This window comes from Grammomys surdaster, unplaced genomic scaffold, assembly GCF_004785775.1.
Source record: "Grammomys surdaster isolate TR1022 unplaced genomic scaffold, NIH_TR_1.0 125940, whole genome shotgun sequence".
In the NCBI taxonomy this organism is placed as follows: Eukaryota; Metazoa; Chordata; class Mammalia; order Rodentia; family Muridae; genus Grammomys; species Grammomys surdaster.
Window position 1 is genome coordinate 3,091,155 of NW_021620762.1, and position 14,000 is coordinate 3,105,154.

General features: G+C 49.3%; 3 protein-coding genes across 4 annotated transcripts in view; 1 reads left to right on the forward strand and 2 right to left on the reverse strand.

Annotated features, from left to right (window-relative positions):
- Recql5 (RecQ like helicase 5) overlaps positions 1-14,000 on the forward strand; it is a 37,487-nt gene that overhangs the window by 12,017 nt on the left and 11,470 nt on the right. For both annotated transcript variants that reach the window (XM_028752773.1, XM_028752774.1), the window contains one exon: positions 1,194-1,273. In XM_028752773.1, coding sequence (XP_028608606.1) covers positions 1,194-1,273 — 80 coding nt within the window. The remainder of the gene's footprint in view (positions 1-1,193; positions 1,274-14,000) is intronic.
- Positions 4,393-6,345, reverse strand: Smim6 (small integral membrane protein 6). The gene is made up of 2 exons (XM_028752776.1): positions 5,911-6,345; positions 4,393-4,943 (listed from the first exon to the last, which is right to left on the reverse strand). Exon 2 carries the CDS (start codon positions 4,935-4,937, stop codon positions 4,752-4,754), a length of 186 nt encoding a protein of 61 aa, XP_028608609.1. The 5' UTR covers positions 4,938-4,943; positions 5,911-6,345; the 3' UTR covers positions 4,393-4,751.
- On the reverse strand, positions 11,797-12,901 carry Smim5 (small integral membrane protein 5). Its single transcript, XM_028752775.1, has 2 exons — positions 12,768-12,901; positions 11,797-12,376 (listed from the first exon to the last, which is right to left on the reverse strand). Exons 1-2 carry the CDS (start codon positions 12,892-12,894, stop codon positions 12,267-12,269), a joined length of 237 nt encoding a protein of 78 aa, XP_028608608.1. The 5' UTR covers positions 12,895-12,901; the 3' UTR covers positions 11,797-12,266.

The window sequence follows — 14,000 nt, forward strand, 5'->3', positions numbered from 1 at the left end:
ACTGAGCCGTCTCTCTGGCCCCCAGTACTTTTTTGAAGATGAGCATCCGCTTGAGTTTCACTATTGGTCTTTCTTTTCATGCTCCTAGTATTTTCTTACTCTTCCCTGTCCTGTCAGAGTATGCATTTTTATGTGTTGGGGATGAATGACCTAAAAATAAAAAGTCAATATTGTCTCAGATACCTATTTTATGTAATTTTTTTCCCTGAGATCAGCATTCTGTGTGGGCCTGTCTGTCCTGGAACTCAATCTGTAGATCAGGATGGCCTGGCACTCAGAGATCCCCCTGCCTCCACCTCCTGAGTGCTAGGATTAAAGGCATGTACCACCACTGCCTGGCTTATTCTCTGTATTTAAATTTTTTTAATTTGTATTTGATATTCATGAGTGTTTACTTGCATGTGTGTGTGTATGCACCACATGTGTCCCTGGTGCCTGTGGAGGTCAGTAGAGGGATGGATCTCCTAGAACTGGGGTTACAGATGGTCGTGGGTCACCACATGGGTGCTGGAGATAGACTTCAGGACCTCTGGAAGAGCAACCAGTGCTCTTAACCACTGAGCCAGCTCTCCTGCATCTCTTGAGATTTTTTTCTTACATTTATTTGTGTGCGCACAAATGTGCACATGCCCACTGAGCACGTGGGGGGCAGAAAACGACTGTGGGAGTCAGTTCTCTCCTTCCACCATGTGGGTCCTGGGGTTTGAACTCAGAACCTTGGACTTAGTAGCAAGTACCTGTACCTAGTAAGCTACTCTCTGACTCTAGATTGCTAATTTTTTAAAGGAACTTTTGGAAAATATAGAAGAGGCCAAAAATGCATAAATCTTGTCTGATGGGGGTAACAGTTTAGTGTATCCTCTGGCATGTACATGTTCATATACAGTTGTAAAGACCTGAAGCCCATGCACGTATTTACTGTTTAGAACTTGGATATAATCTTAGCTTCCCAAATGTCAGTCCAGGGCTCTTTGCATGAGGATTGCCTGAGGATCCTTCTGGAAATGTCAGCTCTTGCAGCCTCCCATTGAGAAAGTCCAACTCATAGTTTAGAGATGCTGACACAGTGTCAGACCTAGGCTCCCACTTGGGAACCAGCTTCAATGGTATCTTTTCACGTTTCTTCTCCATTACTGACGGTGACTGTACTTTCTATGATTCCGGAAGACTAAGTGGTCCTTTTCTCTTTCCAGGAAAAGAGGGGGAACAAACCATCTGATAAGGCCACCCTGCTGGCCTTTGATGCCCTGGTGACCTTCTGTGAAGAAGTGGGGTAAGTGGGGCTAGGGGTGTGACGTAGCCACTCACTGGTGGAGCATCTGTCTGACAGGAGCAGGGCCCTGTGGTTAATCTCAGCATTGTTTCCCTGCTCCTCGAAGGGAAGAAAGGTCAGTACTTCTATTGGATGTGGAAGAATGTCAGGTCATGTCCTCTCCCAACAGCCCTCACTTTATCAGCTAGTACAAGCTAGCCCTTGGGCCACCAAGGGACCCCTGCTTGCAGAGCAATTTCAAGCAATGTGGAAGTCAGGGCCCTTCCATTTTATTTTATTTTATTTTATTATTTTATTTTATTTTATTTTATTTTATTTTATTTTATTTTTTTCTCTGGAGTCCCCTGAAACTCTGGCTCTCCTATGTGAGGATTTAGTTCATGCTGGGATAGGCATCACTCGTCTGCCTACTTCATGGCAGCCTGGATCTGTGAGCAGTTCCCTCCAGAGTAATGGGATCAGCTCTCAACCATTGGAGCTGGCACTCAGAGCACTTGAGTCAGGCCGTGCTATTTTGTTTGCTTTTGAGATGGAGTCTCCTATAACCTAGGCTGGCCTCCAACTTACCACATATCAGGGGCTGGCCTTTGACTTTGGGTCATCCTGGCTGTGTCAGGATCACAGGCATGTGTCACCACACCTGATGAGCCCAGACAGAAGCTTGGGGCCCACTCATCTCTAGTGGTAGTAGTAGAGGGTGGCACTGCTTTGGATAAATTAGCTTTTCTAACAATACACCAGCCTGTTTATGTGGACCCTACTTGTGTATTTGTCTACATCTGTGGCAGTGGGGTGAGAGCTTTGGGCCAGCCGTGGAGAGACTGTTAGCTTTTCAGTGACAGGCTGTGGCTGGGCATGTAGTCGTTAGAATTCTGTGTGAGGATGCCCAAGGAGTCAGTGTCTGTGGAAAAATACACTCCTCCTTCTATGTGGAAAAATCCTGAGAGCTGACAAGGCCTTTGACTCAGACTTCGAGATGAATAAGCTAAGCCCCAGACAGGTCATGGTCATAGAACTCACGACGGAAGCTACTAAACTTGGGCTTCTTGATTATCACAGTGGATATGCCATTTCATACATATGTTATCTTAGGTTTTGCAAGAGAAGTGTCTTTGGTCGAAGAGGGGATGTCTGCTTTTGTGGTGTTAAGGATTGAACCAGAAATTCGAACGTGGTATACAAGCCCTCTACCCTTGAGTTACACTCCAGCCACAAATATTCTCATCTTGAAGCCGAGTGCCAGTGACAAGTACATAGAACTAGTGTATACAAGATATACTTAGGCTCTCCTGCAAAGAGGAAGAGGTCCTGCTGATCTGGGTTCTACATTTGGACGCTCAACTTTCTCCTATTCATTGATTGAAGTATTTCCTTCTGGAAATGGCATCTCTAATCTGGTTTCTGTGGCCAGATCACATGTAAAATGTGGTGGGTTGCTATGCCAGGCTCCCTTGGTTAAGGCCATACCAGCAAAGCCTTCTCCGGCCACTGGTACATGAATGTACTAAATTCAGCCTCCTCAGGCTCTGAGCAGAGCTCCTTCTGGTGAGGAATGAAAGAGCCAAGTATTACGGCTGTCTCTCTCCTCTGCAAAAAATCTTGGTAGGTTCTTGTCTGAGACCAGAGTGCTAAAACCTGCTATGCCATAGAACAGATGCAACTTGGGGCCTCTGCCTTTCTTTCTTCTGGGTCTTCTCAGTACCTTCGTAGGCCAGTTGGAAGTGTACATTCTGGGGCTGAGAAGTCCAGGTGATACATCCCCAGTGTTCAGCCTCACCACCTATCCTGATGGCTACAGGCGAGGTTTGGAGTTCGAGATTCCCAGGTCTTGGGTGAAGTTAACCTTGCTGGCACATCTCTGCTACCATTCTTTACATGAAAGAGAATGTTCACTGTGTGGACAGTATATGCATGAAGCAAGAAAGCCTCTTCAACAGAAGGTTGTTTCCTTTCTAAGAATAGTTCTTGTTTGAGGCTAAGTTGAGGTAACACCAGCATCCCTTAAGACAGGCACCTGGCGGGGTGAGGTAAGGCTAAGTGAGTACATTTCTAAAAGGAAGCTGTTGTGGGGGTGTGTAGGGTGGGATTTGGCACTGGGCTGGGATCACTAGAGAAAGTGTTCAGGTCCATTCCAAATAAGGCTGGGTGGGAGAGCCAGTGGTCTTTAGCATGTCTCCTCCATGTAGCCATTTTCTCTGAGCTGCAGGCACAAAGAAACCTGTTCATGGCAGGACTTTAACCTTGTAGTTATTAGGCATTGAAGTAACCTCTGGACATTTTAAGACACAAGAGGAGCTCTCCGAGCTGGCCTGTGCAGAGGTGGCTTGTGGGAGCTCTGGACTAAGGAGCTAAGCTGCTCAGCCCCGTCCGGTTTAGCCACTCGTGTGCCTGTGTCTTCACTCTGCCAAGTGCACCGATGATGGGGCTTTTATCTCCTTAGGAAATGTATAATTAATTAATATATATAATTAGTTATATAAAATGTCTCATGTGTACACTTTGAAGAAAAAGTACATGGTGGGGTATTTTTCTTATTTTGTGTACAGATGTTTTGCCTGCGTCTTTATCTTAGTACCACATGTGTGCCTGGTGCCCACAGAGGCCATAAGAAGGCATCATTTCCCCTGCAACTGTAGTTACAAATAGTTGTAAGCCACCACACATGGGTGCCATGGATCAAACCAGGGTCTTCTGCAAGAGCTGCCAGTGCTCTTAGCTGGTGAGCCGCCTCCCTAGCCCAGTATAGTATTGTTTTGAGAGTAACAGAATGCCCTATCCCAGTCTCGGGGGTCAGTGTCAGGGAGAATGTATTTGGAAAGGCGGGTTTGCACTGAGACTTTGAAGGATAAGAGAGCAGTATTCAGGCCACAGAGAGTGAGGAGGTTTGAGATAAAGTATCCTAGTCAAGGAGGATATATGCCAGCGCCTCAAGGGCCTGCCGCAGAGCGCCGAGGAACGGAAGGTCCTGTGGTGAGCCTGGGGCACATGGCAAGCAGCTCCTGAGACTGACTCTGCTGTTACAGGGTCAGACCCTGGAGGACTTGTAGGCCTTGGTGAGGCTGCTAGAGAAGCTAGCATAGAGAAGGACCATGCCTGCACAGAAGATGAGCTCACGGTAGTGGATCGGAAAGGAATTTTTACTTCATTTGACATTTCGTGTCCTTCTCTGTCAAGGACTTGGAAATAGCTGCTTGGGCAGGGACCCTCCTCAGAGGATCTTGTTAGCCATTGCTGCTCTCGTCTGAGGCAGAGCAGAGCTGCTCTCCATGTGCTTACAGTGTTGAGCTGCTGGCAGGGTGAGAGACCAGAAATGGTACCAGACCAGCCTTCTCACCTGGCTAACTGATGAACCCTAGGCAAGGTCCAGTGGTGCCCATAGGTTCTTTCTTGAGCCAGAGGGACTGGACGCCCACTGCTGGTAGGGTGAGCAGGCCAGTCGGTCTCTCCCTGCTGCCTTCTAGGCCCCCGGGAAGACAGGTCACTCCTCTTCATACAGAGCCTTTCTCCATGCAGCCTTTTCCACATACCCAAACACAACAGCAAATAAGATGAGGAACAGGAACGCGGAGGTGAACAAGCAAACCACTATCAGGCCCCCCACATCCCACGGGTTCTTCCAGAAGTCTTCATTCTGGGTGCTCCTTGGGGATACCATTTGGCCCATGGAAATCTGGAAGAGAGGAGACAGAGACCTTGAGTGCAGAGAGCTCTGAAGCCCTTGTCCCTAGTGGTGCTCCCATGACACCTCCTGGACAGCCGGACACAGCCAGCTAGCCAACACTGCGGGGATGGTGAGTCTTTGGATTCAAAGTCTCTAACATCAAGAAACGGGAACTGGAGTTTCCTGCTCGGAAGCTACTGGGGGCTGCCTCCAGAGTCTCTGGCTCATTCTTGAAAACTCTGCTGTGAGCCAGAATATTTCTGCTGCTCCTGAGGCCTTTCTAGCTAGACCTGGAATGCACACCTGTAGGCCTCCTCTCATTCTTTTTTTTTTTTTTTTTTTTTTTGGTTTTTTGAGACAGGGTTTCTCTGTGTAGCCCTGGCTGTCCTGGAACTCACTCTGTAGACCAGGCTGGCCTCGGACTCAGAGATCCGCCTGCCTCTGCCTCCCAAGTGCTAGGATTAAAGGCGTGTGCCACTACCGCCCGGCTCTCCTCTCATTCTTAGTGTCCCAATTCCCAGATGTTTGGGAGGCGTTTTGAGAGCTTGGTATAGCAGCCTAGCTGGGTGATGGTGTACTTAAGTCTCAGCTCCTGTGAATTCCTGCTTGAGCCCAGGAATGCAAGCCAGCTGGGAACAGAAAATCCTATCTCAAAAAAAAAATAGAAGTGCGGCTGGAGACATAGCTAGCAGTTAAGAGCACTGGCTGCTCAGCTCACAGTCTTCCACAGGGCCAGTTCTGGGGCACTGACGCCACTTTTAGCCTCTGAGAATACCAGCAATGCATGTGTAGATATGAAACATGTAAGAAGAACACACACATAAATCTTTTTTAAAAAGTGTTGGCAGCAGATAGGAACAAAGCGTGGCTGAGGCAGTCGTGTCCTTGGAGACAGCGGAGAGCAGGAGGCCCCGCCATGTTATGGACGTGGAGCTGGTGTCAGTGAGGAATGGAGGAAGAAGAAAGATGTTATTACCTGGTTCTTCTAGCAATAGTTCCGAGTCTTCTGAGGGCAAGGCAAGTCAGGATTGTCCTTCCGGCTTCAGACTTTGGGGTTCCTGGGTGGAAGAGGCTGCCAGGTGACCACAGCTATGCCCCAATTCAAAGAAATTACTGTTGGCAGCCCAGGGTGTTGCCAAATACTCTGACCACACCTTTGCTGCCGCCACCAGAGCAAACAAGGGTGGGCTAGACTGGTTGCCTGGCAACTGCCACTCCCTCCCTCATTCCCTCCATCAGGGTTCTGCCCTTCTGTGATGGCATTGGAGGAGTTGACTTCTAAGTCCTTGAGAGAGGGCAAACTTAGAGGGAGAAAAGAGGTTGGGTCTGTGCCCCAGGCTGCCTGTCAGCCTCGCTGATGTGAGCTCGGCTTAGACCCCCATCCAGAACTCACGGCTCACTGGGAGCATTCCTTCCTTCCTGTGGTGTGGGTGAATGATTACCTGCAGTTCTGGCAGGAGCCTCCTGGAACAGGTTTCTGGGTAAGAGTGGGAGCGCTTACCAGACAGAGCTTTTCCCCAGTGCCTGCCTGGGGCATGACCTCTGCTGTTTCTGTGGTTAGAGAGACACTGGGGGGGGGGGGCAGTGACCACACATGCCTTGCTTGGAACTTGACGGCCACTGTGGACTCCTTTCAAAGTGTAGGCATGTGGGCCTGCCATAGCCAGGATTAGGGGCCGTTGTAAGATGAGAGAGACGGGCCTTCCCCTCTGAAGAGCTTACTTTCTAGTCCACAGCTCATCAATTCTGCTGTCAGTTTTGGGAAACGCTCACTTAATATCAGTTTCTGGGAGGCCAGGGTATCATTCTAATCCTCTGAGGTACAACCTGGAGTGGCCGACAGGTGATGAGCAAGTTCAGGAAAATGTTCTCTCAGGGGCTGAAGTGACCCATGGGTCACCTGCTGCTTGCATTTCCTTGTGTAAAACTCATTGACTTCCTGGACTGCCAAATGCACACAGCCAGCAGGCTGGACTCTGGCACACCCTGGTGTGTTTGTGCCCGTCAGTTAAAGGAGGTTCTTATCAAGAGTCAGTTGTTTGTTCCCAGACTGGTTTATAGCAGTTGTGCTTGTTTCCATGATCACAACGTTGAATGTGACATCGTATAAACAAATGAAGCAGTAATGACAACCACCACTCCAGTTTTACATCGAGAGAACAGACAGAGAGGTTAAGCAACTTACAGTTGTACAGCTGGTACAGTTGGGGTTTGGAGCCAGCTGTACAGTCTGAGCTCTCAGGCCCTGTAGCTTAGAGCAGAAAGACAGCTGTTGTCTCTATTAATACTTACGTGACCACTGTGGTGTCACATAGTCCCCCCGAAACAATAGAAACATAACTAAACTTTGGCATATTCTGTAAAACTCGTGATATTAAATTTTTTTATACATTTGTGTGTGTGTGTGTGTGTGTGTGTGTGTGTGTGTGTATGTGTGTATACTATGGCCTCTGTGTGAGGGGAAAGGATAGTGGACAACTTGTGGGAGCAGGTTTCAGGAACTGAACTCAGGTCTTCAGGTTTGGTGGCAAGTACCTTTACCCACTGAGCCATCTTGCTTGACCCTCTCTGGTGACATTTTATACTCAGTTTCTTTTGCAGGTGTGTTCAAACTCTTGCTCTAATGAAACCAAAACTACAAGGTAAAGGCTCAAGCTGAGCTGGGCAGCAGCCCCTCCTCAGACTAACCCACCCACGAGGGGCCCCCCGTCCCCACCTCAGAGGTACATAGGCTGGAGGGACAATTCAATGCTAGGAGCACTTGTTGCACTTTCAAAAGACCCTGGTTCAGTGCCCAACACTCACGTCAGGTGGCCACAACTCCCTATAATTCTAGATTCAGGAGACCTAACACCTTTGTCTGGCCTCTGAAGGGACCAAGCATTTATACATAAACATAAAAGATTAATAAATCTTTAAAAATACAAAAGAAAACACAGCTAGGTGTGTTAGCACACACCTTTAATTCCAGCACTCAGGAGGCAGAGGCAGGTATGTCTCTGAGTATGAGGCCAGCCAGGTAGGTCTACATAGTGAATGCCATGTCAACCAGAGATACAGACTGAGACCCTGTCTCAAAACAACAAGGACTGAAGAGATGGCTCAGTGGATAAGAGCACTGGTTACTCCTCCAGAGGTCCTGAGTTCAATTCCCAGCAACCACATGGTGGCTCACAACCATCTGTAATGGGATCTGATGCCCTCTTCTGGTGTGTCTGAAGACAGCTACAGTGTACTTATATAAATTAATAAACCTTTAAACAACAACAAAAAAAATCAGGTCTGTAGAGAGAAATGTGTCATTCATAGGAGAGTTGCTTGGTCTAACCTTTTTAATACTTTATTTTTATTGTATGTGCATGGGTGCTTTGCCTGCATATATGTCTGTGAGGATGCCATATTCCTTGGAACTAATGCTACAGTTGTGAGCTGTCCAATGGGTGCTGAGAATTGAACCTGGATCTTTTAAAAGAGCAGTCAGTGCTCTTACCCACTGAGCCATCTCTCCAGCCCTTGTCTAGTCTTAAATAACGCTGTACCCAAGTAGATGTATTGTCTCAGTCACTGTGAAGAAATAGATGCTTACATGAATGTAGGCAAACATACATATAAAAACACATTTTAAAAAAGACTGGCAGTAGGGACAGCATTCCATGGCGTGAACCAGGGCCCAAAGAAGAAGAGAACATTTCTAGGACAAAATTGATCTGTGTGCATATTTTATGATATGAAATTTATAGTACTCATTTGTGTCAGTATGATGATTTTTTTTTATAAATTGCTTTCAAAATATTATTTCACAAAATTTGTCTGTGTTCTGCCAAGTGCTGCTACCGTGGTTCTTGTCTTGGTTTTGCAATAAGGCATAAAATTCAGGCAATGAAGTGTGCAGATCTCATCCTTCTGAGGAACTGAGAATAGACAGTGCTAGAACAGAGGCCATGTGAAAGGGAAGGCTTGGGGAAGCTGGTAAGGCCACTGTGGACTGAGGTGGCTTGCTCTTGAATGGCAAAGGACAGTGACAGTCAGTTGGCCCTTCCCTCAGTTCGATGCATTCTGCTGGATGCTTCTTCTGTGGTCACCAGCAATCTTCTGACAGCCCAGGTCATCAGTGACTATTTCTGTTTCCCACCATGGAAGACATCTGCCTCCTCTCCAGTTAGGTGAGCTCAGTCTGTCCATCCCTGAGTATGTCAGGCTGCTGTTGGTTATCTTATAGGATGGGCTGTCCTAGCACAGGGCTGGAATGTGCAAGAGAAGTGGTTTCTTGTGCTATCTCCAGGGTGGTCCATGGTACCCACTGTTCTGCAGCTAGACTAGGAACCAGAATCTAAAGAAGAGGCCTCAGTCTTAGCCACCCTACAGGAAGGCTGTTCATGATGCTAATGAAATCCTGCTTAAAAAAGAGTCTGGAAGGAACTGGGCCCCTGAACCAAGGGCTTCCAGGGACCTCCAACCAACAGTGGTGGGAATGAAGACTTCAGGGTTTCCAGTTCCCTCTCCTGTTCCTGGGGCTTTCTTCTGATGCCTGGTTGAGCCCTGTACCGGTCCTCAGCTGCTAGAGCCTCCCCACCACCCCACACACAGAAGCAATCTGGAGGCAGGGTTTGGGTGTGGGAGTTTGGATGTAGGGTTAGTCAGTAGAGATAATGAAGTCAGAACCTTCTGTCTTGTGTCCAGAGGCCTCGAGCCCTAGGTGTGATAAGCAGGGGCACTGGAACCAGGCAAGCTGGCTTTGCCACTTTTCAGCTGGTCACTCAGACTTAACGTCCCTGTCTGTCCATGGAACAATGATGGCATCTACAGGACTGAAGCATCGTGATCGCTAAATGAACATATCTGTGACATAATGCTCAAGACAAGAGCAGGGTTTGTGGAGCATGCCTGTAATCCCAGCACTGCAGAGGCAGAGGACAGCCAGGAGTTAGGTGCCAAAGGATTCTCCATCCCAAGTTCCAGCCAGGGCTACTTAGTGAGATTGTCTTAAAAAACACACACACACACACACATACACAACCAACAAAAAAATAAGAGGCTGGAGAGATGGCTCAGCGATTGAGAACACTGGCTGCTCTTCCAGAAGACCCAGATTCAGTTCCCAGCACCCAGTCCCAGGGGATCCAACACCCTCACACAGATGTACATGTAGGAAAAACACCAATGTAATGTATACAGTTTCCAGTCTCTTTAATAAAAAAGAGCAGGGGGTTGCTGGTAGTGGCACCCACACACCTTTAGTCCCAGCACTCGGGAGACAGAGGCAGGTGGATCCTTGAGTTTGAGGCCAGCCTGGTCTACTGAGTGAGTTTTGGGGGAGCCAGGGATAGCTAGGGCTGTATACACATAAATCCTATCTGGAAAACCAATAAATAGGAACAAAGAGAAGCTGGGCACGTCTCCTGTGATCTCACACTTGAGAGGCTAATGTCAGCCTCATGAGTTGGAGCCTAGCTTAAGATAACCTCCAGGGTCTGGGGACACAGCTCATCGGAAGACCACGTGCAGAGTTGTCAAAATCTTCTGGCTTCATTCGCAGGCACCACAGAAAGAGTTAAAGGCAGCACCGTGAATTTTAGCTTCTTCACTTTCGTCATTCAGGCTTTGTTGGTGGTAGTTTGCGGTTTTGTTTTTGAGAAAAGGTCTTATATAGCCCTGGCCAATTGGAACTCACATCAGTCCACCTGCCTCCGCCTCCGAGTGCCAGGATTAAAGTAAGGGCCTGTTCCACTCTGAATCCCAATTTTTAGGGGCCATGGACAGGTGGATTCTTAGATCTCTTTTCTTTGTTTGGAATCACTTTCTGGTCCTCCAAGAACCCAAACCTGTCAGGCAACTCTAGACAGCAGGTAGTCAGACCAGCCTGTGAGAACTGGCTCCTGGATGGACTAGGTTGCCAGCTAGAGGTGACAGGGGCTGACGTCCCCTCTGTGTGACAAGTCTTCAAGGTAGGCAGGCTCTGCTCCCAAGCTAGCAGAATGTGTGCTGCAGAGACTGGGGGTCAGAAGTGAGTGGTGAGTGAGAGCCTTCGATGGAGCGAGAGCCCAGGCCTGGTCCTGTTGACATGTATGTACTCACATGTCTGGCCCCCTCCGCCACAGTTAGGTTTGTAGCTGTGTATCTGGAAGAAAGTGACCTGGGGGAGGGGAGGGAGGTAGCATGAAAGCCTCTCTGCAGCACTGTTCTTTAAAATGGGCCCGTGTGCTCTGGTTAGCCCTGCTTAGGGAGGTGGGTGACGACAGGTCATGATTACAGAGTCCTAGAGCAAGCCCAGCATGGTTAGACTTGGGCTGTCTTGCTCTGTACTAGCATAGCCCAGGAAGCAGGTGCCACGATTAGTCATCTGACCAGGAGGAAGCCTAGCTTAAGAGGATTGGTCACAGAGCTGGCACGTGTCAGCTGAGGGTGTGTGAGCAGAGTCCAGACAGCACACAGTAGGAACAGGACCAAAACACCAAGGTACAGGAGTGATGGTCAGTACTTAGAGCCTTACCTTTCTTCAACTGCAGACATTTGGGGGGGGGGATTCAGTGACTGCTAGTGTGAGGTCTGCAGATGGAATTTAAGACAGCAGGAAATGTTAAGAGACATCCATGGGCCTACCACCTATCTCAGGGCAGCAGCCTCCATCACTCTACAGAGTAGGGGTCTGGCAGCCAGCACGTGACAGATGATGCAAAACAGGAATGTTTTCAGTGTCCCCCCTCTGGTTCCATGGCCTTGTCACCCTGGTGACATTCCTCCTGTGTGATTTTCCAGCTTTCATGGGCACACAGAGCAGTAGCCCAGAAAGAACAGCCAACTGCCACGCCACTGGAATTCCGGTACTGCCCTCCTTTTACACAGAGCCCAGCCAAACCTCACAAACACATAACCAGAAAGTGTTTACTTGGAAATAAGCAGACAAATTTCAGCCAGAATACTGACATGCTCCTCCCCCTCAGCAGGAGGCTTAGAGTCTAATAAATTGCACAAAGTCACTGATTAGCTTACTTCTCTGTGGCATAAGTCAGCAGAGCCCCAAGAACCAGCTCCCCACAAGCATCAGCTGCTCCCTGCTGAAGTATGAGGCTCTTGAAAGGCTCAGCTTAGCCCAAGACCCAGGTGGTGGTCTGAGTGTGACAGTCAGCTAGCTAAGCACTGTGTCCACCAGCAGATTGAACGACACTTGTTTCCTTCATAAGGCTCCAGATGTCTGTCCTGTCACCTGGGCAGTGCCAGAACTGGGCCTAGGTAACCTGTGTCTGGAGGAGTAAAGCGGCCATGATGCTAGCCTGTATCACAGTCCTGGAAGGCCCTCATCCAGCTTCTCTTCAGGCATCTCGCTGTTGTCCCTCATCTGGGTTTTCTGGGCCGCACCGGGATCTCCCGGTCTCTCCTCTCAGAGCAGCAGCAGTGAGCACAGCAGCAGCTGCAGGCTATCAGCAGCAGCACCAGGACGGTAGCTGAAGGAGAGAATGGCCCAGAGCTGAAAAGCCAGGGAAAGAAGTGATGCCCACCCTCCTTCTGGAGAATCTCCCTCCGCCCCCTGAAGGACTGGAAAGGCTGAGGGTTTGTTGTTTCTTGCTCTTCTGGCCCCTGACTCCTTCTGACTCCTTTCAGTTCATGGCTGACACCTGGTGGTTTCCAGTTCCCAGCACTGCCTAGCAACTTAGGCAATGTCAGAGGATGTGGCAATCCCTTAGCATCCCCTGGGACACTGCTTTTCCTCCTTATCTGAACGAGACTCGCCAGCCTTCCAGCTGGCACCTTGTGTTGGTGTCCCAGGTATTGGAAAGAGCCTATGGGACACTGAAGGGACAGAGCTCAAGGGTCAGGGACAGACGCCCCACTTGCCTGTGAAAAGAGCGATGATGGAGAAGGCCACGAGCTCCACGGGCTCCGCCTGAGGGAGTTGTTGCAGTTTCAGCAGCAGCCTCTCTCCCACAGAACGAATCTCCTCCACAAAGTCTGTGGCTGACATGTTGGTAGGGCTCCTGCCCGGCTATAACAACAGAGACAGTGAGAAGCCTAGAGTCCCTGTCGAGCTGCTCACTGGCTGGGAGGTAGCTCCGGTGAACCAACCTCTCCCACCATAGCCTGCAGAACAGGTTTGTCTGTCTCAGCCCTGTACCACGGGTGCATCCCAGGCAGAGGGAAACAGGGAGTCATGGAAGTCTGCTCAGTGGTAGCCCTCAGCCCACACCTGGCTGGAGCTACCCTAGGCAAAGGAACCTTGTTATAATCGTGACCTGGAAAGAGCCTCTAAGGGGCTATCAGGCAAGGCTGCAGTTGGTGAAGGCTCTGACCATCAGATGTTATGACTGTACTGTTACATTCCTTTGTCTTGAGACACCAGCACCAGGTTTTGCTGGGATGCCTCAGCAGATACAGTTCCTTGGCCCGCCTCTGGTTTTTTCGGGTGCCTCCCTTAGATGCCCTCAGGGGGACAAGACAGGCGTTAGGATTCTGTGTGGGCGGAGAGTCAGACTCTAAGAACAGGTTCATGAGGACTCGAGCTGGGATCAGCTGTAGGTAAAAACGGAGGGAGGGCTTGTGGCTTGAAGGACATGAAGGTGAGTCCCCAAGAAACCACCCCGTTCTCCTCCCAAGCCAAGGTCTTCACTCATTACTGTCATGTAAGCAAGAAAGGACCACACAGTATTCCTGGAGGCCTCATTTATCCAGATGGGGGCAGGAGTTCTAGGACTGGCTCAACCAAGCCTTCCCCTCCTGGCCTGGGCCTGTTCTGTTATAACCAGAAGGGCTCCTGGAGAGAGCCTAGGCAAAGTTCTCAGCAGTTTCCATTGAGGCCCACAGAGTATAAGTGCCTCCTCCCCTCACATCTGTCCCGTGAGTGAGAAGAACAGGGACAGTCTTATACTCATGCATCCAAACTGGTTCTTCCTGAGGGATGGGAGCACGTGACCATGGGCATGTGTCTCTGATGATTGCCACCTCGGCCCTGGTCTCAACCAGGCAGGTAGTTCCTTCTGCGGTGGTGTGTGACACTGGTCACTCCTGGCACAAAGCAGGTCTAAAGCTACCCTGAAGGTCATGTGATAGGGTCATCCTGCATGTGTGCTCTCT

Excerpts from the sequence above, each read along its gene's own strand:
- Smim6 (XM_028752776.1), bottom strand. The coding sequence starts at position 4,937 with ATGGGCCAAATGGTATCCCCAAGGAGCACCCAGAATGAAGACTTCTGG.
- Smim5 (XM_028752775.1), bottom strand. The coding sequence starts at position 12,894 with ATGTCAGCCACAGACTTTGTGGAGGAGATTCGTTCTGTGGGAGAGAGG. Across the intron at positions 12,377-12,767 it reads CATCATCGCTCTTTTCACAG|CTACCGTCCTGGTGCTGCTG; the intron begins GCAAGTGGGGCG and ends TCTCTCCTTCAG.